Here is a 27,859-nt window from a genome sequence, read left to right as displayed (position 1 = left end):
AGCGCCTCTCCCCGCCTTCCGGGGGACTTCCGCTTCCGGTTCTGACGGACGTTTCGGCCGTAACGATGATCGGGGACATCCTGCTGTTCGGGTAATTAGGGGGTACCAGAGGCTGGGACGAGAGGGCTCGACGGTGGGGGGCGACCCAGGTAACCGCATTCTGCCTTCGCAGGACGCTGCTGATGAACGCCGGGGCGGTACTCAACTTTAAGCTGTGAGTAGGCCTCGCCTGTTCGCGTCTCCACCCGGGGGACCCGTAGGCCCGCCCCTGCGGGCGTGGGCCTGCCCCGCGTTCAGGCCCCTCCCTGGCCCCGCCTCCCACGCGGTCCATCCCCGCCCCCGCCCCGCCCCGCCCCGCCCCGCCCCCGGTTCCTCTACGTCACCGACTCGCGTTTTCCGCGGAGTCCTCTGCTTGCCCTACCGGCGAGCCTGAGGCCATACCCCCTAGAAATTCTTAACCCCACCGGTACCCTCTGCTCCACCTTCGGCATTCTTGGGCCATCCTCTCCACTCTTTCAGCGGGCTTGACTGTGATAGACGGGACAGATGGTGGCCCAGAGAGGGCCGTTGAACTGCCCGAGGTCACACAGCAGCTCAGTGGCAGAGCCAAAGCTGACGCTGAGAGTCCGCGGCCTTCTGAGTTGGGGGTCGGACAACCAGACAGTGGTTTTTATATTTCATTGAGAGTGAATGCTGTCTGCTCCTCTTTGCAGGAAAAAGAAGGACACTCAGGGCTTTGGGGAGGAGTCAAGAGAGCCCAGCACAGGTAAGGCCTACTTTCTGGACTCTGGGATTGGACCAGTTCAGAGAGGATAATGCTTTCTCAGCAGTTTTCTTTTTGATCGTGTGTTTGTGTGTGTGCACATGTGTGCGTGAGGATCCTGAGGATGTGTCATTCTTTCTGCCCACCTTTCTTCCCTTCTCCTACTAGCCCTCCCCAATATATGGTACTACTTCCTACAGTTGTAGCTTTCCCTTATGTATGGTGTCATCTGGTAATACATGTCCCTTACATTTGACCATATGTCCCTTATACTTGAGAAAAATGCCATGTTTGTTTTGGCTCATCCTTGTGTCTTTGCACTGCCAGAACTTTAGTACAAGTGAATGAATGAGTGGATGGCACCTGTTGATGCCCCAGGGCTTATGGTGTGCACCTCATCCCAGCCCCAGCCCCCTCATCTTTATACCCCCTCACTGCCTGACCTCTGGAGGTTCTGCGATGTGTGCTTTCTGCTGAATTTATTCATGTGACTATTTGGAATCTAATGGGGTGTGTACATGACTATTGTATCCTTTCATTCATTCACCAACCAAACCTTTATTAAGCACCTACTATGGTCTGGCCATTGTGCTGGATCCTAGGGATACCGCTAAGAACTTGGCAGATGTGATCTCTGCCTTGTGAGTTGTACTGCCATGAGATGGGACATACAATGAAGGAAGAGGTGTCTGGTGAGGTGGTGATTGGATTGCTGTCCAGAGGAAGGTGCTCTGAGGAAGTGGTGTGGCAGCCAAGGTGGTGAGAGCTGGGAGGGATGCATGAGAATGTCAGCAGCAGTTTGCATGACAATTCCCCGGCTCCCCTTTATTGGGGTCCTGTGCTGATGGCTATCATTGTAGGTGCTTCCTGTGGTGTTTCATTCTACCTCCACCACTAAAAAGTTAGGGTTTTTTTCCCATTTGACACTTGAGGAAACTGAACCTCAGAGATGTTGCTAAACTTGCTTTATGGCCACACAGCAAGTCAGTGACAGCATCAGGATGGAAACCTTGATTTTTATGATCCCAGAGATCATACTCTTAATCACTCGGCGATCTATCTGTTGATTCATTCATGTGTTTATTCAGCAGCTTACCCTCTATGTGGACTGCATCTACAAGGCCCCAGGGCTGCCATCTACAGATCTGAATAGGGGCGATGGAAAGGAAGTTGGGAAGGAGGTTGGGCACGAGGTAGTATAGGAGCATCATGACAGAGATGACCAGAATGGTGGTTGTGCCCTAATCTGAGCCTCTCTGTCTTGCATATTCTCCCTGGAGTCTCCTTCCAGTCGCAGTTTGGTACCTGTTGCTACTTGCTGTCTATTACACCCCCTCCCTCCATCCTCTACTGGCCCCTAATATTGTAGTGGTTATGGTTGTTAACACTCTTTGCATGTGGGCTCTATGCTAAGGTCTTCCCAGTCCCACAGCACCCTCATTTACACAGTAGGAAACCAGATCATAGATACCTCAGAGACTGACCCAGAGCACCTGCACACATGGACAATAAACTCACCTTTAAGGTCAGAACTCATGCTTGCTCAGACACTTTTGACTCCCCTTGCTAACAGGATGCTAGGTAGGCTCTTCCACCCCCATGGCCCCCACCCAGGATATGCTCCCAAGGTACTCATGAGGGGCTGGTAATCACACATGCAGTGACTCCAGCATTTTCCTCCCTGTGAGCTCCTTATAGCAGGAATACCTCTCCTGTTCCTCCCTGGATCCCCTGCATTTGGTGGCTGTCAAGAATGAGTGGCCTTCAGTCAGCATCTGTTGATGGAGGGAGGGCTTGGTTTTGAGACCTTGGGCTCAAGAGATGGGCCTTGCTGAGCAGTGCCTCTCAGATATCCAGGAGACAGGTCTGGCTCTGGTATTTTCAGTCTGTCCTGGGTCAGTATTAACAAGTTGTGCTACTTGAGGCTGACTCCATAGGTTGGACAATATCAGACATCTAACCTGGGTTTAGAATACTAATGAGTGCACTTGGATGGTATAGCCATGTCAAGTGGCTGTCACTTCAGGTTGCTATGAAAGTTTCTGAGTTCATGTGTGGTATTCCATACTTAGCAGACAGCCCCAGTCTATAGACAACTCCTTGGATAGCACTCTTGTAGATCATCAAACCTGGACCCATACATCTCATTCTGGAGGCCTGAAGGCGGGGGATGATCAACTGGAAACCCTAGAGGAAGATTCTGGAACCCAATTCTGTAGTGGTCTTAACATATAGGCATACTCCCAAATCCTAGAGGTATTGTGGATTTGGTTCCAGAGCACTGCAATAAAGCAAATGTCACAATAAGTGAGTTCTACAACTTTTTGTTTCACCAGCCTATAAAAATTATGTTTACATTATATTGGAGTCCATTAAGTATGCAAGTAATGAATCAAAAAAAAATGTGCAAACCTTAATTAAATGTAACAGAAATGAAAAGTTTGTACTGTTGGAAAAATGATGCCTGTGGATTTACTCAACGAATGGTTGTCACAAACCTTCAGTTTGTAAGAAATGCAGTATCTTCGAAACACAATAAAAGGAGGGTATGCCTATACCAAACTGCCTTCTTTTAGAGGGTTTCTGTTCCGGGCCTCCCCGGTGGCGCAGCGGTTGAGCGCTGGGTTGCGAAGCTGCCCGCGGCCTCTGCGGCGCCGGTTCGATCCCCGGCTGCTCCCCGGCCACCAGAGGAGGGTCCCACATGGCGTGCAGACCTCTCCTGCCGCCCACTGCTCCCCTCAGCAGTGTACTTCGGTCCTTCTGCCTGCTCTGCTCCCCGCTCTGGCTCTGGTGAATTCTCTCACCCTCCCGCGCTTCTGACTGTACCCAGTGCATGTATAAACAAAACAAACAAACAAACCAGCAAACAAATAAATAAAGCATGCCTCTATAAAAAAAAAAAAAATAAAAAAAAAAAAAATAAAAAAAAAAAAAAATAGAGGGTTTCTGTTCCTTATTATAGGAGATCAGAGTAAGTCATCAACAGAGCAAAGCCCCCAGGGTACTTGACTGAATTAGAATGCTTTATCAGTTGCAAACGTGGAAACCTAGCTCAGTCAGTAAAGCACATTGAAACTTGCAGGGGTGGATTGTCCTCAGCTTACGTGGATCCAGCATCCCAGTGTTTGAGCCTCTCTAGCTCTTTTCTGTGTTTGTTTTACTGTCAGGCTGACTGAGATTACCACAGAGGTTTCTCGAGCAGGGCTTGGCACATACTTCTGTTAAGTGCTAGATTGTAATTATTTTCAGACTTTGTGGTTATGCAGTCTCTGGTAGAATTCACCTCCATAGCTTAAGTAGCCATGAACAAAATGCAAATGAACAGGCATGGCTGTTTTCCAATAAAACAGCATTTATGAACACTGAAATTTGGACTTCATGTTATTTTGGTGTCTCAAAATAGTCTCTCTTTTTTTTTTAACCAGTAAAAAACTTAAAAACCATTCCAAGCTTGCTGGTCATATATAAACAGGTGGCAGGGGCTGTCTTTGGCCCCAGCTCAGCAGGCCTGGCAGGAAGCAGGAAGTTGTTGGGGCAGAAGTCCCAGGGCTGACTCTCACTGGATTTACTTGGGTCCTGTGTCTCTCCCTGAGGCAGTCAGGCTGAGGGTGGCGTCTGGTCAGTCACATCAACAGCCTGAGTGGTGGGGGTAGGGAGCTGGAGAGACCCAAAGGGAACCAGGGGGCAGTGGGTGCAGGGTGTTGCACATTATAGCTGTGAAATCAAAATGTCAGCCATCCTGTAAAATTGCGTTCTGACTTTCCAGGGGACAACATCCGGGAGTTCTTACTGAGCCTCAGATACTTTCGAATCTTCATCGCTCTGTGGAATGTCTTCATGATGTTCTGCATGATTGTGTAAGTCTGACCTGCCCTTGCCCTTCCTTGTCACTCCTACAGCAGCCTTCTCCAGACCACATGATGAGCCATCATGTGGTCATTTTCTGACTTCTCAGTCTGCTTTTGTGTGATGCTTTCATAGTAAGAACTGTCTAAGCTAGGGAAGAATCGGGTCTGCAGGGGTTAAGCTATGTTCCCATTGCCCAGGTGGGGCTTGGACTGGAGCATGGTGTTCACATAACTGGTTGTGTCTGGCACCTCAGCAGGGGCTACCAGGAGGTTCCTTCCCTGAGCCTGTAGCCCTGTCACTTCTTGCCAGCTCTTGTCAACTTAGCATATCCTAGGCCTCTGCCAAGGTTGATAATGTGGTTTGAATGGTCAGCTTGCTGCTGTGCTCTGCTCCCCTCCTGCAGAAAGCAGCAGAAGTTGGACGTTATTTCTGTTTTTATGTCCATTTTCACAATTAGACTAAAGAAATCCAATTAGGTTGGTTCTCCTTCCAGTGTAGGGGACAGTAGGAGGGTCTGGTGTCTTCAGCCATGCTGGGCCCATCTGTGTGTGCTTTCCCCAGAGAGGAAGAGAATGAAAGGTCAGCACTCCTGAGTGACTGAGACATTGAATTAGGGGGTGCTGTGCTATCCTTGTGCCATCCTAGTGGAGGAGATAATTCCAGAACTTAGGTGCTCAGAGGAGGATGGGTTTCACTGTCCCACTGGGGAATGTTTCTGTGATGTATGTCCAGAGAGGCCCTTTTAAGAACTCAGATGAGGTCTGCTCAAGTACAAAGAGGGTTCATGAAAAGATCAGGGAATTTGCAGGAAGTCTAACTGGGACTCCCAGGAGGAGGTTGGCCTCGATCAGAGATTAGCACACTTTGTCCGTAAAAGGCAGACAGTAGTTCAGGCTTTACAAGCCAGGCTGACTATGGCGCAATTCCTCAACCTTGTTCTGTAATGCTAGAACTCTCACAGTTGTGGGCATGGTTGTGTGACAATAAAACCCCAGTCACAAAATAAGCAGCAGGTAGATCTGTCCCTGAGGCCGTGTTGTGCTGACCCCTAACCCAGTGGTCGTGCAGGAGTCAAGAATCCCCAGCCTGGGTGAAACCAAGCTAGACCACTCAGACTCTGTTCCCGGGAAACAAAATCAGGACTCTGGGCTACTGACTGAACTGGCCTGGGGGGGCCAAGCTGGGTGGTCACAGGCCTGAGGCTGCTACGCTGGTCACAGACCAGCAGATGAACAGTGAGATGAGTTAGTCAGACAAGAGAGAATGATGAAGTAGATGCAAAGAAAAGAACAATGTAGGTCATGTGTCTGAGCATGTTCACTGAATCGTTCTTTTAACTGGTATAGGTGTTGAAACCTTCACTATAAGATATTGGGGTGGTGGGCAAGTACTGAGAAAATGAGGGTATCAAACCATAGAGAAGGGTTTACAGGTAAATCGTGGAAATAGGTCTTCACAATTCAATCTTTTGTGGTGTATTTAGAAGGTTGTATCATCTAATTCCAGAGCATTTTTATCACCCTCATGGGAAACTACAAATCCATTAAGCAGACACTTTCCATTCCTTTGCCTCCTCACCTCTGGCAACTACTCATTGACGTTATCTTTCTGGATTTGCCTATTCTGGACATTTCACGGCATTAGAAACATACGGCCTTTTGTGTCTGACTTCGTTCGTTCAGCACACCATGGTGCTTCCGTGTTGTAGCACATATAGGCACTTCATTCCCTAGTGAGGCTGAATAAATATTCCATTGTATAGATATTCCACAGTTTAGGAGCCTCCCTGGTGGCCTAAGGGTTAAGTCTAAGTGCTGTTACTGTGAAGGCCCACCACAAAAGACCTGAGTTCGAACCCTGGCCAGGTAGCTAACCCACCTGGTGCAGCAGACCTCTCCAGTCTCGCCCGCCACTCCCCTCAGTAGTGAAGTCCAGTCAATCCACCTGTTCTGTTCCCCACTCTGTCTCTGGTGAATCCTCTCACCACCCCCCCTTCCCCCACATCTCTGGCCTACACCCCAGTTCTTCCACACGAAAATTAATAAATAAATTATTTTTTTTAAAAAGGTAAAAAGGATTATTTTAAAAAAAGAATTTAGATATGCCACAGTTTATTTACTCAACAGTTGATGGATATTTGGGGGTATTTCCATTTTTTGACTAGTTAAGTATTGCTGATAAGAACATTTGTGTACAGGTTTTTGCAGTTCTCTTTGGTATATGCCGCAGTGAAATTGTTGGGTCATAGGTAACTTTATATTTACATTTAGCCTTTTAAGGAACTACCAGACAATTTTCCAAAGTAGCTGTAGCAATTTTCATCCCCAGCAGCAGTGTATGATGGTCCCAGTTTCCCTCCATCCTCCAGTGTTTGCCATTGTCAGTCTTTTTGATTATAGCCATGCTAATGAATGTGAAGGTTTTGACTTGCTTTTGCCTGGCAGATAATGACATTACACATCTTTTCATGTGCTTGTTGGCCATTTGTGTATCATCCTGGGAATTAGGTCTATACCAAACTTTGCCCATTTTTCAATTGGGGTATTGTAGATAATGCTCTGAGCATACGCATGCATACATTCCTTTGATTTAGTGTTTTTACAATCTTCAGGTAGATACCTGTGATTGAAATTGCTGGATTATATTAGTAACTCCAGTTTTAGTGTTTTGAGAAACTTCTGTATTGTTTTTTATAGAGGCTAGACTGGTTCACATTCCCACCAACAGTGTATGAGAGTTCCTGTTTTCACACAACCTCACCTTGTTTCTGGTTTTTTGATATGGACTGTTCTCATGGGTGAGAGGTGTTATCTCGTTGTGGTTTTGATTTGCGTTCCCTGATAATAAATGATGATGAGCATTTTTTCATGTGCCTGTTGGCCATCTGTGTGTTTTCTTTGGAGAAGTGTCTGTTTAACTCTTTTGTCCATTTTTGATTGTTTTCTTGTGTCGAGTTGTATGAAGACTTTATAGATCTTGGATAAATCCCTTGTTGGATTTGTGATGTCTGAGTATTTTCTCCTGTTCAGTAAGGTGTCTTTGTTTTAATGAATTTCTTTCACTGTGTATTTTGCTTTTGTTTTCCTTGCCATTTTTACTCAGATCACTAAAAAGTCACTGATGTCAGTGTTGGGGACTGTTTTGTCTTTTTTTCTTCTGTGTGTTTTATGGTTTCAGGTGTTACATCCAAACCATTATGAAATTAATTTTCATGTATGGTATGAGATAGTGGTCTAGTTTGATTCAATTGCATGTGGTTGACCAGTTTTCCTAATACCATTTATTAAAGATAATTTCTCCTTTGATACTTTTGGCTCCTTTGTCATAAATTAACTATCCATATAAGTGTGAGACTCTCAGTTCTAGTCCACTGATTTGTGCATCTATTTTTATTCCGGTACCATACTGCTTTTGGTTACTTTTGCTTTGTAGTGTAGTTTGAAGTCTGGCAGGTCTACTGAAATACACTGCTGAGGGGAGCAGTGGGTAAGACAAGAGAGGTCTGCTGTGCCATGTGGGTCAGTTCTCTGGCAGGGGATTGAACTTGTGCTGCGGTGGCTGTTGATAGCTTCATAATGCTGAGATTTAACCCCTTGCGTCACCAGGGAGGCCCATAAAGGTTTTTTTAATTGTGAAGGATGCCATTGACTTGCAATAGTAGAAAATAGGCTAAAATGTTATGCAGGGCCTCCCTGGTGGTGTAGGCAGTTGAGCGCAGCGCTGTGAAGCTGTCTGCAGCCTCTGCAGTGCTGGTTCAATCCTCGCCGGCCTTGGAGCAACCCGCCTTGGAGCAACCCACATGGCGAGCAGATCTCTCCTGTCTTGCCCGCTGCTCCCCTCAGCAGTGTATTTCGTCAGGCTGTCTGTTCTGCTCCCCACTCTGTCTCTGGTGAATCCTCTCACCCTCCCGTGCATCTGGACTGTACCCCAGATCTTGTATAAATATAATAAAATCTTAAAATAAATAAACAAACAAACAAATAAATAAATAAAATGTTTCACATTCATATGAAGTGGGTACCTTTTTTTCTGGTACTTTTTAAGCTCCTTTTTTTTTGGTCTTTGTTTCTATTTTACTTTACTTTTGATTATTTTTTCTTTTTATCTTTACAGATACCTTTAAAAAGGTTTTAAGTATACAGTTCACAGTGATAAGTGTACCCACATTATGGTGTAACAGAAGAATTACTTATAAATATATAAAAATATATTGTAAATTATAATGTAAATAATCTTAAGAGTGGTAATATAAAGTCTTTTTTAATGTTCTCAGAATATTAGCTTCCCACTGTCATGGATATTTCTGCTGTCTGGCTTTTTTAGGCTGTTTGGCTCCTGAGCTGCTGATGTGGATCCTGGTACACACCTTCTCAGATGCCAAGTCTCTCTTCCTCCATTCCTGGTGACTTTAAGAATGTTTTTAACTGGAAAACCAGTGACCTTCCCAGAAAGCCCAAGCTCGTGGTGGGTGAAAAAATGTTTACCAAGATGCACATGGCTTCTAGCCATGTCACTGTTTTCTTTTCAAAGATACTTTTGATTTAGTCTCAGCATTGAAATGCTGTCTACTTCAGTTGTTTTGGGGGTTTATTTGAGGGATGTGATGATACTGCCTTCTCAACAGATGAAAAGACATGTCTAAGAGTGTTTTATTAAATTGGAGTCCCTTTTCTGTCAGACTTCCACTAGAAACCCATATCTGGATATTTCTTGGTTTATTTTAAAGAACCATCCTTTTGGTTTGAATTATACAGATGTTTAAAAGTCATTCCTTCCCCATCCCGACAGACTCTGCTCAGCTTGTGCCCCAGGACTTTCAAGGGTGAAAAATGACTGAATCCCATTGAAGAGGGATACAGAACAACTGGTGGGGTGGGTGGGTATTACGAGAAATTTTGGCTTGAAGTTCTCTGTTAAATAAAGTAGCTTTTGAGGCCATTTATTATTGTACAGTTGCTGGAATGAGAGTGATTTCTATGATGATATTGGGACTGAATTTGAAAAGTTGGGGTTTGTGGGTCTGCTCTTCAAGTGGGGGATCTCAAGATTGAAAACAGTGAGCCTCATTCAAGGAAATATGGTGTTTTGCACAGAAATCCACTTTGAAAGGGAGTACTTGCTTTAATTGCCAAAATGAAATGACCACTGGCCAGTTGGTACCCAGCTCCCATGGGTATTTGGTTTGTTTATTGTGGTTTTGAAATCTTGACCTGTAGGTAAACCTATGGGAGGAAAAAGTAAATATGCAGACTTTTCTAACTAAATACACTGAAAATAAAGCCCATTTCTAAAGAGGACCTTTTGTTTATATACTTTTTTAACCACGATGTTGATTTCCAACTTGAATTATTCTGAATTATGCTGTGGGAAACACCTAGGATTTACTTTGGAGCCTGTGGACAAGTCAGAAAAGAGGAAATGTTAGGTGTTCCTTTTTGGATTTTGCTCAAAAAGGTCAAGTAGAAATTGGGCAAATACAATTTTGACCTGGTTGTGCTGGAAGTATTCGAAGACCAGTGATGTGGTTGGGACTTCACTTGACTCTGGTTGGGACCAGAGTCAAGTCCACTGGTATTACTACTCAACTAACATCATTCTCTGTCATTGCCTCTGTAACTTAGTCTCATGTCAGTCCTGGACCACATGCACCCCATGGTGTGTAAGTGATGGAGTGTATCTGCTGATAGGAGCTGCTTTGCCTAAGCCCTTGTCTTTGTCAACAAGAACCAAACTGCCAAGATGTTGGCTGGTCAGGGTCATGCGGGCGAGTAGTGTGAGGAAGTTGTGCAACTTTCTTCAGACCGCCCTGAGGCCTCAGTGAGGCAAGACGTTTGTGTGTTACAGGGATGGGTCGAGCTCTGAGAACAGAATGCATTATTGAGGTTTTATGTCAATAGTTGTATTTTTCTACAGAGAACTGTTATCTCATTGTTAAATTCTTATAAGCAGGGAACTTTGGGGGATGCATGTTGGAGGCTGCTGGACCTTTTTAAAGTTGTAGCTCATGGACACATGTCTTTTGGAACCTTTCAGTAACCTGCATTGGTACCAGAGGTGATGGAAGTCTTGATTTTTTGAGTGCATGGGGTCCCTGGCATTTAAGCGCTTATGTCCTGGGTCACTTAGATGTGAGGGCAAATCCCATCCCTGTGCCTTGCTGGTGGAACTGTGGTGGGTTCCTTCCCCTCTGCACACTTCCCCTCTGCATGCGTCTTAAGTGTGCATGAGTTATGTGTGGGGTCATTGCTCCATGCCTATGGGTATCCTCTTCTTGCCGACGTTCTTTCCTGCCGCTAGCTCATGCACTGTGAAAGCTGTCATGGCATTCAAAATAACTGGAAAGAGGGCCTCCCTGGTATGCAGGGGTTGGAGACACAGTGCTGTCAAGCTATTACCAGCCACTGCAGCGTGAGTTCAATTCCCAGCCAACTAGAGGGCTGACCCACATGGTGCAGCAGACCTCTCCTGTCTTGCCCGCTGCTTCCCTCAACAGTGTATTCAGTAGATCTGCCTGTTATGCTCCCCACTCTGTCTCTGGTGAATCCTTTCACACACCACCCCCCGCCCCCTGCGCCCCTGGCTTACACCCCAGTTCTTGTATGCATAAATAAATAAATCTTTAAAAAATAAAGTAACTGGGCTTCCCTGGTGGCGCAGGCGGTTGAGCTCTGCACCGTGAAGCTGTCCGCAGCCTCTGAAGTGTGGCTTCGATCCCACCTGGCTGGCGAGAGTCCCACATGGCGAAGCAGAACTCTCTTCTCTTGCCCGCTGATCCCCTCAGCAATGTATTTGTTTAGTCTGCCTGTTTTGTTCCCCACTCTGTCTCCGGTGAATCCTCTCACCCTCCTGCGTGTCTGGCCTATACCCCCCTTCCTGTATAAAAATAAATAAATTTAAAAAAAAAATAAAGTGACTCGAAACAGTTTCCATGATGGACAGCCTTTTCCCACTTCTTTCCTTTTCAGCATTTTCCTTTACCTGTTTGAATATACAACATTTTCTGAACATGGATAAGGCGGTTCAGGTTCTGTGATCTTCATTTCAGCATCATATCCTTTGTATTTTCTGGGCTGCCAGAGCACTTTCCTGGTGTTCTTTTTAATCCTGTGTGGCACCAATAAATCTCTCTTTGACTTTGGCCCTGTGGCTGGGCTGAGCTTGTACTTTGTCCACTGTTAGGAACTCAGCTATGGCCAGCATTGTGACCTTTGCTGGTTTCCTTTTGGGAGTACCTGAAAAACCTACATCTTTACATCACTGTTGTGGCTTGTGGTTTTCGTTTGTTTTATTAAGTCTCTTACTACCAATGCAGATTTATTTTAGAAAAATTATAAAATGTGGCTTTGTTCTCAGGGGAAAAAGCCACCCATAATCCTGTTCGCCATGAAAATTCCCTCTTGGTGCACATCCTTCTCTTTCTCTGTGCACATGCATTGGATACGGTACTTGCATTTTCTTTCCACACAGTATTTTTTTATCTACTAATCTGCTTTTTTCATCTGATAATGACTATATTTCTATATCTTTTCCTGAACTGCCATTCCTTAATAACTGCAAATAAGCGATGGTAAGGGTGTATCATAATTAAACTAGTCTTTCATTGCTGAACACTTGTTTTGTCTCCTCTTTTTGACTACTGTAAGTAACATCATGATGACCAGCTCATCAATTCATACCTAATGACTTTTGGGGGTTACTTTTAAGTAGAGATCTTTCTTGACAGCTTCAGGCTAAGAACCTCAAAGAAAAATGCATCTTTTACAATTTATATCCTTGTCTACTTACTTGTTTTTTGTTCATTCCTTTGTACTTATGTATGTTTACACATAATACTGAAAAACATGGTTCTAGATTCCCATCATTTCTGACTAGGAACAGGGTTAGGGAGTTAGGCCACTTCAGTTTTAACCTATGAATGAGGACAAAGTGTTCAGCTCTACCCAGATGACTGTTTCTCTGTGTAAGTGACATTAGTTGATGTCACACCAGCTTACTTTCCATTTTGGCCTTAACCACCATCTAAGTAATAAATGCCTACGACTGTTCGCCCTTGAGCAATTTAAGTGAAGTAGCTGCCCAGGCAAGCAGTCACATAGAGAACAAAAAGAAGACTGAGTTTGAAGCAACTGGCCCCAAAACCTTTGCTTTGGGGTTCATGTTGGAAACCCCCTTTTGCTTGCTCTATCCTTTCTTGCTATGTCAAAAAGTAGAGCCCATCCCTGCTCTAATTTCTTATTGTACTTCGGTTCCAGACACTCTAGAGCAGAAGTCGAAAGCTATGCCCTGCTAGCCTAGTTCGGCCCACTTCCTGTTTTGGTAAATAAAGTTTTATTGGCACCCGGACATGCCCCTTTTAGTACATATTATAGCCTACCGCTGCTTTGACTGCTTTCATGCCATAACAGCAGAATTTCAACATGTAGAGCTGAAAATATTGCCTATCTGGCCTTTTATGGGAAAAATTTGCTGACCTTAGAGCAAGGGGGTGGTGGAGATTCCCAACGTGCTCCTCCATGCAGAGCCACTAAGGTAGAACCAGCTCTGTACCTTGTGGTCTGGATTTTAACAGACACTTGCAAGCGTGTATTTCAAACTTGCTGAAAATTGAGCTAGCTGTTTTCAAGTGATATGGTTAATAGGTCAAACCCAGTTTCATTTCTCTGGATAGTTAGGGGCATCATCCCTCCTGGGTTCCCTGAGATTCTTCCTCTGGGTAGCAGCGATGTGGTAATGATATCAGCTCTCATCTGAAGTGGTTAGATTTGAAAAGCCAGCCAGACTGTCATTAGCAAGGCATTTTCTTTTCGTTTTCAACCATTTCATTATCTCCTTAACCAAGCTAGAGTTTATGAAATATTTGACAATTCTCCTGATGTTTTCCTGTGTTTATGAAAAACATTCACAGTTTGTGTATAAAGAAAAAGGCGCTTGTTTTTTTTTTAAAGATGTAAATTCTACTTACGGGATTTGTTTTCCCTATTCCCTTGATTTTCATTATGATGCAGAGAAAAGCCCTTGATCCATTCTGAGCCCCTCTCTAGCACTTGAGAGTTCTTTGAAATGAAAGTTTGGTGATAGCAAGTGTTCCTGGATGAGAACTCTGCAAACGAGTCTATAGCAAATTGGAAATTCAAAATCGACGTATTTCAATTAAAAAAATGCAAGAACAAGTCCAAGGTACAGCCCTCTGTGACTTTCTTTTCAACCCAAGGGCTCTTTTGGGTTGGAAAAGGGATCAACAAACTGCCCCCCACATCTGACCCCATGAGATAGAATGACTTGTATATTGTTAAATGGTTGAAAAAGATCAAGAAGGAAATTCAATTCAAAGATCAAGAAAAAATTCAAATTTTTTCCCCTTTTTTTTTGCATAGAAGAACTGGGGTATAGGCTAGAGGTGTGGGGATTGAGAGGTTTCACCAGAGACAGAATAGGTGGATTTACTGAAATACACTGTTGAGGGGAGCAGTGGGCAAGACAGGAGAGGTCTGTTGCACCATATGTAGGTTAGCTCCCTGGCTGGGGATCGAACTCAGGCTCAACTCATGCCTAGTAATAGTGGTAATAGCACTGAGACTTAACTCTACACAGCTAGGGAGGCCCAAATTCAATTTTCTCACCCACAAATAAGTTTTAGTGGGGTGCTACCACACCTTTTTGATTATGTATGTATCGTTGGTGATCACTTCTGAGCTACAAGGACAGAATTGAGTCCTTTAGACAGAGACCATTGGTCTACAGAGCTGAACACATTTACCATCTGACCCTTTTGGAAAAGTTTGCTAATAGTTTGCTTTAACAATCTAAAAAAAAAAAAATATGCATCTGATGTGGTGGATCCTGTTCATCTGTGTTCAGTTCATCTTACTGTCATAGCTGTTGGTGTTAAATGTGGACCACAGAGTATGGTGGAACTACAGAAGCTACTTTAGAGGTAATAAAGCTTCAGTGCATCTAACTAGAGTTTACTGGATGAATTGGAGAAGAAAGTGGAAAAAACAGTTGTGACGGAAAGCAAGATGGAGGTCTAGGTCAGGCTCAGGTTCTGTTGTTTAGAGTGTGACATGGGGCAGCATCTCATTTTGTGCCTCCATGTTCTCATCTGTGATCCCTCACTGTGGACAATGAGGACAAGAGCATTAATACTGGCCCCTAACTCACCTGACATAGGGTAGACACTCAGTACAGTGGGGTGTTTATATCAGTGTCATTATTCTTAATAAATTAAGGTCATATTAAAAAAATTTGATGGGGTTTTGTAAGGTATAAATGAGGGCTTAGTCAGCTTGGGCTATCACAACAAATAGCACAAACTGGGCAGCTTTAACAACAGACGTTTATTTAAGTAGTTCTGGAGGCTGGAAGTCCAAAATCAGGTGCCAGCAGCGTTGGTTACTGGTGAGGCTTCTCTCCTTGACTTGCAGATGGCTGCCTCCACAGCATGGCCTCACATGGCCTCCCTCGGTGAGTGCATGCGTCATGTCTCTCTTCTTATGAGGGTATCAAACAACAGGCGTCCACCCTTATGACGTCATTTAATCTCAGTTAGCTCATTAAATAAAGGGGCTCAGTTAGCCCCTTCTATAAATACAGTCATTGGGCAGTAGGACTTCAACATAGGAACTTGGAGGTGGGCACAATTCAGCCCATAGCATATGGTCAAGGATCTGGCCTGTAGAAGATAGTCCATAGCTATTAATTCATCTCCTTGGCTAATGCTATGCCTCAAACATTAAATATTAAAAAACAAAAACCAAAAAAACCCTCCATGTGGTCTAGGAAAACACCCTGGGAATTGCGACAAAGGGTCTTAGTCTCCTGTGGTCCCACAGGAAAGTATTTGTGTGAAAGTGGGTTGTTGCTTCAACCGTTGTTTTAGACTGTGACGTCTCCCATGAATCAATCTCATGGTGGGAAGTGGTCTTAGTGAAATTAGATGTGTAGAACTTTAGATTCCACGTTAGTAGTCTCCTCCAGGGACGTCCATGCTGCTCTGGACCATGGTATGAGTAGTGAAGGCCTGTGTCGGCATTTCAGTAGCCACTGGCCGTTATGTGGCTGTTTCACCTTCCACCTTAAGTACCTTAAACTACCCAAATCCTCAGTCACAAGTAGCTACATTTAAGAATACTGCATTGCAGAAAACTCAAATTGGGCGGCTGCTTCAAGCTGTTTTCCCTGTGTGGCTGCTGTAACAAATGACCACAAACTTCACAGCTTAAAACCACAGATTTGTTATTTTACATTTCTGTAAAATCATGGTATTGGCAGAGCTGGTTCTCTCTGGAGGCTCAAGGGGAGAATGTTTCCTTTCCTTCTCCAGTTTGCAGAGGTACCAGCATCCTGGGCACATGGCCCCTTCCTCCATCTTCCAGGCCAGCAATGGCTGGTTGAGTCTTTCGTATGATGCTATCTCTCTAACTCTGACTCTTCTTCCCTCTTCTCTATTTAGGATGCTTATGGTTACCTTGGTAATGCAGGATAATCTTATCAAAGTCAGTTGATGAGCAACATTACTTCCATCTGCAGCCTTGATTCTCCTTGCTGTGTATCATAATTTATTTAGGCTTGGGAAATTAGCATGGGGACATCTTTGGGAGTGAGTGGGAGCATTCTGCCTGACACAGAGCCAGACAGTAACTATTTTTTGACTTTGTGGACCCCATAGTCTCTTTCTCAACTATGCAACTCTCCCATTGTGAAATGAGCACAGCCAGAGACAAGACATGATTTGACCTGGCTGTGTGATTGCTTTTCTTTTGTCTTAAATGGAAAACCTCAAACTCACACAAAGGTAGACCAGTGCAGCAGAGTTCCCGCATACTTATCAGAGGGCGTTTCTTTAAATCTTTGTTTATACTTTGCTATATCAACTGATTTACCTGTAATCAGAAAAGAAAACACACACACACACACACACACACACACACACACGTAAACAGGTGGAACATCCAGAAAAAATTAGAAAAACCAACATTATGTTTTGAGGTTAAAAAGGAAAAAGACATCCTTTTCTGCACTTGTCTTCCATGATTATGCCTGCGAGCCTGGGACATTGTCAGAAGTGGTAGCTCATGTGGGTTTGTGGGTCAGACCTTTTCCATTAGAAAGGCAACCGCTTGCTTATGTCTCCTGACCTCTCCTTATAAAACTGTGGTGGTAATAGAACCTTGTCCAGGCTGTTGGGTCTTTTTTTTTTTAATGTAATTTTTTTTTAAATTTTCTATATTTTTTACATCATTTTTCATTTTTGCACAATGTATGCATTTTCATCTTGGTTATAGTCCCTATATAATTCCCACTCCCCTTGTTTTGATCCTACTCCCTCCTGCCCCCCCCCCATAGTGTGTCTCTGGTTTACAGTTGCTTGTTGATTTTGATTTTTACTTTATTATAATTAGTCTTTTTCCTGGTCCTTTATTAAGGTTTTCTAAATTCCTGCTATGAGTGAGACCATGTGGTATTTTGCTTTTTCTTTCCAGCTTATTTTGCTGAGCACGATCCCTTCCAGCCCCATCCATGTTGCTGCAAATTACATGAGTTTATCTTTTTTTAATTGCTGAGTAATATTCCATTGTATATATGTACCACATCTTCTTGATCCAGTCATCTATTTTGGGGCATTTGGGTTGTTTCCATAGCTTATCTATTGTAAATAGTGCTGCTATAAACATAGGGGTGCAGGTGCCCTTTTGAATTAATTTTTCTGTGTCCTTTGGGTAAATACCTCGGAGTGGAATTGTTGGATCATATGGAAGCTCCATCTTTAGCAGATTCCACACAGCTTTCCATAGTGGTTGGACCAGTTTGCACTCCCACCAGCAGTGCAGGAGAGTTCCTTTTTCTCCTCATCCTCGCCAACATTTGTTGTTGCTAGTTTTTTTAATATGTACCATTCTCACTGGTGTAAGATGGTATCTCATTGTAGTTTTGATTTACATTTCCCTGATTACAAGTGATGTTGAACCTTTTTTTCATATGCCTATTGGCCGTTTCCTCTTTGCAGAAGTTTCTTTTTAGCTCTTTTGCCCATTTTTTGATTGGATTATTTATTTTGTTTTGTTGCGTGTCATCAGCTCTTTGTAGATTTTTGTGATCAGTCCTTTATCATTAGTGTTGTGTGCAAAAATTTTCTTCCAATCAGTGGGGTGTCTCTTTGTTTTGGTTACTGTCTCTTTTGCTGTGCAGAAGCTCTTTAATTTGATGTAGTCCCAGCTGTTTATCTTTGCCTTCACTATCTCTACTTTGGGTGATGTGTCTTTAAAGATATTACTGAGGTGTATGTCATGTAGTGTTTCACCTAGAGTTCCTTCAATATATTTTATGGTTTCCGGTCTTATGTCCAGTTCTTTAATCCATTTTGAGTTGGTTTTTGTGCATGGTGTGAGGTAGTAGTCAAGCTTCATTCTTTTGCATGTAGCAACCCAGTTTTCCCAGCGCCATTTATTGAACAAACTTTCTTTGCTCCATTGCATATTCTTTGCTCCTTTGTCAAAGATTAGTTGACTGTAAATCTGTGGGTTTATTTCTGGATTTTCTATTTGGTTCCATTGATCTGTGTGTCTATTCTTGTTCCAATACCATGCCATTTTAATTATTATGGCTTTGTAATATAGTTTGAAGTCTGAGCATGTGATGCCACCATTCCTTTCCTTTTTTTTTTTAAAGATTTATTTATTTATTTATTTATTTATTTATTTATTTATTTATTTATACAAGCACTGGGTACAGTCAGAAGCACGAGAGGGTGAGAGAATTCACCGAGCCAGAGCGGGGAGCAGAGCAGGCAGAAGGACCAAAGTACCCTGCTAAGGGGAGCAGCGGGTGGCAGGAGAGGTCTGCGCGTCATGTGGGACCCATGCCCAGCAGCCAGGGATCATACCGGCGCTGCAGGGGCTGCGGGCAGCTTCGCAACCCAGCGCTCAACAGCTGAGCCACCGGGGAGGCCCCACCTTTCCTTTTTTTTTTCCCAGGAGATCTTTGGCTATTTGGGGTTTTTGGTGGCTCCATATGAATTTCATCAATATTTGTTCTATTTCTTTGAAGAATGTCCTTGAAATTTTGATTGGAATAGCATTGAATCTGTAAATTGCTTTTGGTAGGATGGCCATTTTGAGAATGTTAATTCTTCCAATCCATGAGCAGGGCATGTCTTTCCATTTCTTTGTGTCTTCTTCAATTTCTTTTAACGGTGTTTTACAGTTTTCTTTGTATAGATCCTTTACCTCTTTTGTTAGGCTTATTCCCAAGTATTTGATTTTTTTTTTTTTTGTTTCAGTAATAAAAGGGATGGTTTTCTTGATTTCTTCAGATTTATTGTTTGTGTATAGGAAGGCTACTGATTTTTGTGTGTTGGTTTTGTATCTTGCTACTTTACTAAACTGATTGACTAGTTTAATTAGTTTTTCTGTGGAGTTTTTGGGGTTCTCTGTGTATATTATATCATTTGCGAATAGTGATAGTTTGACTTCTTCCTTGCCTATTTGGATTCCTTATATGTCTTTCTCTTGTCTTATTGCTCTAGCTAGGACTTCCAGTATTATATTGAAAATCAATGGTGAGAGTGGACATCCTTGTCATCCTTGTCTTGTTCCAGATCTTTTTTTTTTTTTTTAAAGATTGATTTATTTATTTATACAAGCACTGGGTACAGTCAGAAGCACAGGAGGGTGAGAGAATTCACCAGAGCCAGAGCGGGGAACAGAACATGCAGAGTGAGGAAATACACTGCTGAGGGGAGCAGCGGGCGTGGTAGGAGAGGTCTGCGTGCCATGTTGGACCCTTGCCCGGCGGCTGGGGATCGAACTGGTGCTGCAGAGGCTGTGGGCAGCTTCGCAGCCCAGCGCTTAACCGCTGCGCCACCAGGGGAGGCCCTTGTTCCAGATCTTAATGGAAATGCTTTGAACTTATCACTATTGCGAATGATATTGGCTATGGGCTTGTCATATATGGCCTTTATGATACTGAGGTGTGTTCCTTGTATCCCGAGAATTTCAAGGGCTTTATCATAAATGGTGTTGTACTTTGTCGAAAGCTTTCTCAGCATTTATTGACATTATCATATGGTTTTTATATTTCTTTTTGTTGATGTGTTGGATAATGTTGATTGATTTTCGGATGTTGAACCATCCTTGTGTCCCTGGAATAGATCCTACTTGGTCGTAAGGAATTATTTTATGGATACTATTCTGTTCAGGCTGTTGGGTATTGACATGATTCTCTAGTTCTGAGATGTGCTTCAAGACAAATGGGCATAGTTGCCTGCATGATATGGGGGGAGACCCTGACCTTGGAGCAAGGAAAGTTGGGTATGGATAGATTCCTGGTTTATCTACTTTGCATCAAAACTGTACTCTCACGTGGGCATTCATGGCCTTGGCCACATTGAACAGTGCACTGCAGATTCAAGAAAGGAATTTTGATAAATGGTGCACACACACATGAGTGAGTGTGAAGGGGGGAGGAAAGAGAATGATTAGTGTGTGTGCACATGTGAACATCATATGGAACGTGTGGTACATGTGTTGGTGTGTGTATGGTGTGTTATTGTCTATGATGTGTGTGGCACACATGTCATGTATGAACTGTGTGGTGTGTGCACATGTGGTTTGTAAGATTGTGAGGTGCATGTGGTGTAGAATGTGCCTGTGTATGGTGTGCTGTATGTGGTTTCTGTGAGATGTGTTTATGTGGCTTATGGAGAGGGGTAGCCATGTGTGATGTGTGCAGGCAGGATTGGGGTTCTTTCTTGAACTGCACCTTTTACTATGTGAACAGATGTCACACTTATTGTGCCAGGGCTTTATATTTGTCATCTCTACCCTCTGGCATAAGCATAGTTCTCCAGAGTACTGTCATCTTGCCTATCTTCCCAATGAGGAAGTTGAGGTGGGTCCAGGGAAGTGACCTGGTCACAGTCCCATAAGTCATTGGCAGGGCTGGTATGAAGCCCCGGTCCCCTGGCCTATTCCCATCCAGTGCCACTGCTTCCTGTTCATTTGGCTGACCCCTTGCCTGCTGATGCAGATTGAGTGAGTTTGTGCGAGGAAGGTATATGGCATGCCCAACACACAGTAGGTCTCACTGGTACAACCTGTCTGAAACCCCAAGCACCAGACCCAGTCCACAGTTTTCCCACTTGCTGGTCACCCATCCAGCCGATGACATGTCTGGGCTCATTGGGGAACAGTATATCTGTAGCTAAACATTCCACAGAGACATATAGTCAGACAAGCCAAGACTATACGGGCCTCAGACAAGCTTTGCCACCGAAGGGGTTTGTTGCAAACTTAAAAGTCTGAGCTTTTAGTGTTTTGAGGTTTGGGGATGATGGGGAGGGAATTGTGGTCTGTGTTCAAGTCCCTGTCCTGGCTGTCACTGAGGATGTCGCCTCTCCTTTTTGGGACATGTCTGTCTGTGACAGGGCCACCCCAGAATTTGATGCCCACCCCATCCTGCTGTGTGTTTGTAAGAAATACTTTCAGAAGTGTGTTTCCTCATCATGTTGCTTCCTATGTTTGGGGGTCTTAACACCTTCATTGGACAGTTTGGGGTCTTCTGTTGTGGCTTCCATCTGTTCTGCCCTCCAGTGTTTTCAGCACAAACTCCTGTCTGCTACTTGGGGAGATGGCTTGTACCTGATTGGGTTCCGGTGTTTCCTTGCAGGTCCAGGAATTCTGTACGCTAGGCTGGAGTCATCATCCAGCCCCAAATCCAATCACGTGACTTTGGCTCCTCTGATGAGCAAGGACCAAGACACCTAGTTGGATAGCTCGGTGGCTGATGTGAGTCCACTTGGGAATGACATGTGCAGTGTGTGATGTGTGGTATGTGACAAGCGGGCCAAAGACTAAGGCCAGATGACATGAGAGACCCCTGAGTTTTTAGAGCAGGTCACAAAAAGATTCAAACCCAATGTCAGAAAGAGCCATTTAGAGTACAAAAGGCTAATCGTGGATAAAAGTCACAAATTATAGCTTATCCTACAGTAAAGAATAAAAGATTGTCTTCTTTACTTCTGTTGGCACTTAAAGTGTTTAACAGATTCATTCACTAGAGAATTAGAATAACAGTTACTGATTTTCTTTGCTTCCTGGTAGTAGTCAAGAACATACACCAGCATTAGCAAAATAGCCTCTAGTCTAACAAAGGATTAAATAATTTATCGAATGATTAGATCATCTGAACATTTCAAATGGGTTACTGGCTACTTCACCAAATTTTTTTAAGATCTTTTAAAAAGAAAGAAAGCAAGAAGAATAGTTTTGTGACTACAAATTCAAAACAGACAAAAACGTGTTTTCAATTTCCGAAATACATTACCTGATTGGGGTTCTGAAGAATTAAATATAAAGAAACTGATACATAGCTCCTAGAAAAAGCATGGGGAGCAGAGAAACAGGAAAGATTTCCTTTGTGTGTATGCTGCTATCATGTTTTTGTTTGTGTGTATGTTGCTATCATTTTTTTTTTTTTTTTTTTTTTTTTACATTTTAAAAGACATGTTTATTAGGAAAAGGAGAAAAGAGAAAGAGACACCTGGATAGACACACTGGGCAGAGAGCTGCTGCTCCTGCTTTCAAAGAGAAAAGGTTTGTGATAGAAACGCCCACATAGTCATAGTAAGGCAGGAGAGCTGCATGTGTACTTGTTTTTATGTATGATTATTTTGTTGCCTGTACTTAACTGAAGGAAGATTGGTATAATCAAGAAAATAAGCAAAAAACCTGCCTGGATATGTTATATACAGCAGATCAGAGTAGAGAAGGGTCATAGCTGTGGTGGGACAGGGCAGGGGTTCAGGAGAGGACAGAACATGTGAGCAAAGGCAAACACAAGCTGGGAGGTGAGCAAACATGGAGGTACAGCTCAGAATTAGTTTGATCTGCAATCCCAGCTGTGCCCTTGGGTCTCTGTCACTGTGGGTGAGTCTCATCACTCTTCAACCTCAGTCTCCTTCACTGTGTCATTTGAAGAGTTCATCAGGTCCCCAAAGTGGTTTCCTTCAACATTGTTTCATTATAACAGTGATGAGAATAAAAGTTGTTTTATTATAATGTTGACTACCTTTACACCCCTAGAATGAACAAAACCATATTATTCAAGGACTTGCTTTTTTTAACCTTGTTTCACTTAAAGTTACAGTTTCCAAGATCCTATCTGTGACTTTAAGTGAGGACTGAACTGTACAATAGTAACTGTGTCTCAGTTAGCTAATGCTGGGTAACAAATGTCCCCCCATGCTAAGTGGCTTAAAACATCCATTACAGTCATGTGTTGCATAACATATAGGTCAACAAAGAATCACATATACAATAGTGGTCCCAATTGGCTGTACCATTTAGGTTTGTGTAATTACACTCTGATACACACAATGACAAAACTGCCTAGTGAGACATTTTCTGAATGTGTCCCTGTACTCAGTACATGCTGCCGCGGACCAGCACAGCAGTAGACGATGAGGCTACCTCAGGGTTGAGAGAAGCGTGCAGGGTGGTCAGGGCGTCGGTGAAAGAAATGACAAACAGACACACTTCAAGAGTGAAAATCTGAGTGTAATTTTCTTTGAGTTTGTGACCAGTATATATGTTTTCCAAAAGCACAGGGACAATGAATATCAATGAAATCAGCTTGCTCATGGGCTCAGCCTATCACCATCAGGGTGGTGATCTACATAACAAGCAATGACTTTTATAGAAGAAGGAAATTTAGAAAGACAATAAGGGATTAAAGTTTGTAGTTCTAGAAAGACGATAAGATTTTTAGCATTCTTGTAGTGGTTCCTGGTGGTCGTTTATCTTTTGATAAGCTTCTGTCTTTTCAGGGAACTTCTGCTGTGCTTCCTCTGCTTCAGGGTGTTATGCTGTTCTCCCCCTGGGAGCTGGTTGCCCAGCCGGACCTAGGGACCGTGGCGAAAGCCATTCCTAAAGGTCACTGCAGGGGGAGGTGCAGCAGGTATGTCTTCAGAGGGTTTTGCTGTTCTCCCCCTGCGTGCTGGTTGCCCAGCCGGACCTAGGGACGGTTAGCCCTAAAGGTCACTGCAGGGGGAGGTGCAGCAACATGCTACTCTCTGTAGTGTTTCTCATTATTACTAAGAATAATAACAGACCTGGGGCAGCAGGAAAAAGACTGTTAGGACTGGGGAGATGTTCACCAGTCACCTGATAGCAAATCCATGCTCAGGATTTGGAAATTACAGGCATGCTCCACATTAGCAGTACTGGAATCAGAAGGTGAGCAGAAGTTACTAGAGGTTAGAGCAACCCCAGGACTTGAGATGCCTAAAAGGCAAACATGTTCTAGAAAATGTGAAACTGCAGGGAAAATGACAGAACTCGCCTGTCATTCTACCCATCAGAGATAACTACCATAAATATTTTGGTGTATTTACAAAAAAGAACAGGCCAGAGGTGGGGGGTGGTGGTGAGAGGATTCACCAGAGACAGAGTGGGGAACAGAACAGGCAGATCTACTGAAATACACTGCTAAGGGGAGCAGCAGGTGAGAAGGAGAGGTCTGCTGTGCTATGTGGGTCAGCTCCATAGCCAGGATTAAACTGGGCCCTCAATGTGGGCCTTTGTGGTGGTAGCGCTGAAACTTATCCCCTAGGCCCCAGGGAGGCCCCATTCAATACTGATTTTTAGTGACTTAGACGATTGGCTTTATATGTCCTTTTATTGATCTTTGAAATTTTGAGTTCTCTTGCCTATCTTTGAAGCCCTTCCTAAAAGCAGCAACATATCAGGGGCTATTCAAAACCAATTGAAATTGGTTTTACTTTTAGAGTAAACAGAATTTGCTGCAAAGTCAAACAGAGCTCTGGAACCCAATCTCTAGATACTTCTAGAGCTCAAATGTACATTGATAATACAATGATATGGCCGAATGAGTAAATGAGAAAGTGTTTAAAATATTCCTCCAGACTATTAAACTCAAACATACAGGTCAAAGTGGGGTGGTAGATTGGTTTACCTTGTTTTTCCTTTAAATCACCAAGAGCCCTCACAATACCATATTGAGGTAAGTCCAGTAACTTGCCTCTTTAAATTGCCTAACTGCCAGCAACTTATTTAGACAGAGGGGCTGGTCTGTCCAGTATGTTCCTGCTGTTCCTGGCTACCACTGAGTGTCACAGTGAAATGCTGGTCCAGGGAAGTTGTAAGCTACCTGCTCATAGCTTCTATCTACGAAGCTCTTGCTTGTTATGCTTGGGCCACTGCAGCTGTCTAGGGAGAAGGAAGCCTGTTCCCTCCCTGCCACACTTGGCTGAGGATGCTCTTTGCTCAGGCTTTTGAAACAAACCTACTTGCCACCTTCCCTTGGCAAAGAGATAGTATAGTCATGGACTCAGCTACTTCCTCTCCTTCCCTCTCTTGGTGCTTCCTCATCAAGAGTTCTATCCAGCACCTAGAAGCAGCAGCTAACATTTTCAAGACTCCTGTTAAGTATCTATACTTATCTCTTCACTTTTTACCATTACAAGCACCCTTTTATGTATGTTAAATACGGAATAAAACTGTATCTCTATGTGTCTACTTGCATCCTGTGTACCTAGTATCTGTTATGTTTAATAAAGTTCATTCATTATGAACCCCACTGTCTATCAGATCTGTGAAACTGACCTGTATACAGATGTCTGTGTGTGTATATACAGATGCCATGTATCTGAATCCAAGATGTTCATCCACTCATTTCACAAAGATTTAACAAGCATTTTTCTGTGTACTAGGGACATAAGAGTGTATCGATGACCTTGAAAAGCTCACAGACATCCTAGTATTCTTAGTTTAAAAAGAGCAGGTAAGTTGGGTGTTTTTCAGATTGTTCTTAAATAACTTGATCCTGCAAAACATTGCTTATTTCTTTATAATCTTTGGTTTGAAAAATAAGATACTGTACATCTGAGCTAGAAATATAGACAGGATGGAAATTGCTTGGGAAAGAGGTTTATTTTACTTTTTTTTTTTTTTAAAGATTTATTTATTTATAACAAGCACTGGGTAGAGTCAGAAGCGCGGGAGGGTGAGAGAATTCACCAGAGCCAGAGCGGGGAACAGAACAGGCAGACTGACAAAATACACTGCTGAGGGGAGCAGAGGGCGGCAGGAGAGGTCTGCGCGCCATGTGGGCAGGAGAGGTCTGCGCGCCATGTGGGACCCTCCTCCGGTGGCCGGGGAGCAGCTGGGGTTCAAACCGGCGCTGGCAGCTTTGCAACCCGGGGAGCAGCTGGGGTTCAAACCGGCGCTGGCAGCTTCGCAACCTGGGGAGCAGCTGGGGATCAAACCGGCACTGGCAGCTTCGCAACCCAGAGCTCAACCGCTGCGGCACCGGGAAGGCCCTATTTTACTTATCTTAAGAGAGATGAAGAGTATCTCCAGATGGGCGAGTTTCCAACTTTAACCATGTATACAAAGCATCTCATTCTGGGAGGGAGAGTGAAGAAATTAAAAAGACCTATTTTGCCAGTATTTGTTTTCCCTGACAAGTGTCATGTAAACCATTTCACAAGTGTAGAAGCAAGCGACCACAGCCACGTGTGGAAACAGCCATTTTTGCAAATAAAACTTCCCAGAGCCATGGCAAATATAAGATTAACAGGTGTAGCACAGATCCAAGGGACATATGTGGTTATCATTGGCAGCCTCTCTCCAGATTTATATCTGGGTCCTCCCGAAACAACGAGGGGAAAGAGGATTTCCCCCTAGGCTGTGGATATTAATCCACTCACCCCAGTTCCTGACAGGATTTCTAGCAGAGCTGGGGGTTGGGAGGAGCCTGGCCAAAAAGGAAATAAGGTGGAGAGGGGAAACCCTTGGATGTGACATAAACAATTTTGGGTTAACATCTCTGGGTCACCTTGGGTCTCAGCTTCCTCCTGTGTGAGACATTTGGTTCAGACAGTGAGGGTTTCAGCTTTCGGACACCGGCACGCAAAGCAGGGTGGAACCAGTGATTCTCAGTAGGTGCAATTCTGCCCGCCAGGAGAAATCTGGCAGTGGCCAGGGTCATTTTAGGTCGTCCTTTCCGGTAAGGGGGGGTGCTCCTGGACGAGGGGGCTGCGCTGGGGGAGGGGATACTCCTGGCATCTAGTGGGTGGGGACCAGGTGTGCTGTTGCACACCGTGCACCGTGTAGGATGCCCCTACAACAGAGGGCGCGGGGGTTGAGGTTCCCGGCGGAACTAAGGTTTACAATCTGAGGGGCAGCTCCAAGAGGGTGACTTTGGGACGCAGTCGGGGCGGGGGCTCCTCTAAGACGCGTTTTACTGGTTCCCGTAGGGGCTTAAGGGGCCGCAGATCCCCGTCCTGCACCCACGCCCCCCCGCCCCGCGTCCAGCATGTAAACCCTTCCGCTGGCAGCATCTAGACGTGCACGGTCTCACTCCCAGGACTGTCCCCCTCACTCCCAGGACTGCCCTCGAGCGGCTGGCACGGGCCCCCAGCCCAGAAAGCTTGGCATCTCTCCAGCCGATGACTCCGTGCTCCCAGTCGGCGTCACGCGGGGATGCTTTCCTACCTAGGAGGAAACTGCCACCCGTCCCAACTACCCACAGCCCAGCGTTCAAGGGACGGGTGCGCTGGGCACGTTTAAGCTTCCCTGCCGGGCAGGGGGCGGGGCTTGCAGAGAGAGCCGTTGCCCCGCCCAACCGCCTCCCAACGGCTTCCCCGAAGAGGCGGTGGAGAGGGTATGCTGCGAGTCAACGCGCATGCGCGCGCATGCGCAGCGGACGGGGCGGAGCGGGCTCGAGGCCCCGCCTAGGCCTGGCGCCTAGGCCCGCCCCATCTCCCAACCTCCTCAGCGTGGCGCCGACGCTGCGTGCGGCGCGGGTTACCCAGAATGCTCCGCGCGGGGGCAGCTCACTGGAGTTTGCTTCTCGAGGCGGCGGCAGCGGCGGCAGCGGCTCCGGCGGCTCCTCCTCCTCCTCCGGTGGCGGCGGCGCCCCGGGCCCCGAGCCCCGGCTCCCCTCTCCGCCACCCCCGCGCGCCCTCTCCTCCCGCGGCGCCGTGGGGAACATGAGGCTCCGCTCCCGGAGGCCGGCGAGTGAGTGACCCACGTCCCCCGCCTCAGCCCGCCCGCCCGCCCGCCGGCCCGGCCGCTCCCCCCCGCCTCGCCCAGGCAATGACAGCGGCTCCGGCGTCTCCGCAGCAGATCAGGGACCGGCTGCTGCAGGCCATCGACCCCCAGAGCAACGTAAGTGCCAGTCACAGGCGCCGGGACGGAGGCCGCGTGGGCCCGGGACCCTCCCCCT

At 44.9% G+C, this 27,859-nt stretch overlaps 2 protein-coding genes across 2 annotated transcripts in view; both read left to right on the top strand.

Annotated features, from left to right (window-relative positions):
• The first annotated feature begins 22 nt into the window (after nt 1–22).
• On the top strand, nt 23–22,078 carry SMIM7 (small integral membrane protein 7). The gene is made up of 5 exons (XM_037506097.2): nt 23–91; nt 173–214; nt 714–766; nt 4,530–4,620; nt 8,936–22,078. The coding sequence occupies exons 1-5, from the start codon at nt 66–68 to the stop codon at nt 8,949–8,951; spliced, it is 228 nt and encodes a 75-aa protein (XP_037361994.1). The 5' UTR covers nt 23–65; the 3' UTR covers nt 8,952–22,078.
• Nucleotides 22,079–27,497: 5,419 nt separating this feature from the next.
• The window catches only part of MED26 (mediator complex subunit 26), a 42,224-nt gene continuing 41,862 nt past the window's right edge, over nt 27,498–27,859 (top strand). Inside the window, exon 1 of the mRNA XM_037506096.2 lies at nt 27,498–27,801. Within this exon, the coding sequence (XP_037361993.1) occupies nt 27,730–27,801 (72 nt within the window). The 5' untranslated portion in view covers nt 27,498–27,729. The remainder of the gene's footprint in view (nt 27,802–27,859) is intronic.

Source organism: Talpa occidentalis, unplaced genomic scaffold (genome assembly GCF_014898055.3).
Source record: "Talpa occidentalis isolate TD23 unplaced genomic scaffold, MPIMG_talOcc4v2.1 talOcc4.12, whole genome shotgun sequence".
NCBI lineage: Eukaryota > Metazoa > Chordata > Mammalia > Eulipotyphla > Talpidae > Talpa > Talpa occidentalis.
This window is presented reverse-complemented; position numbering and strand designations above follow the sequence as displayed.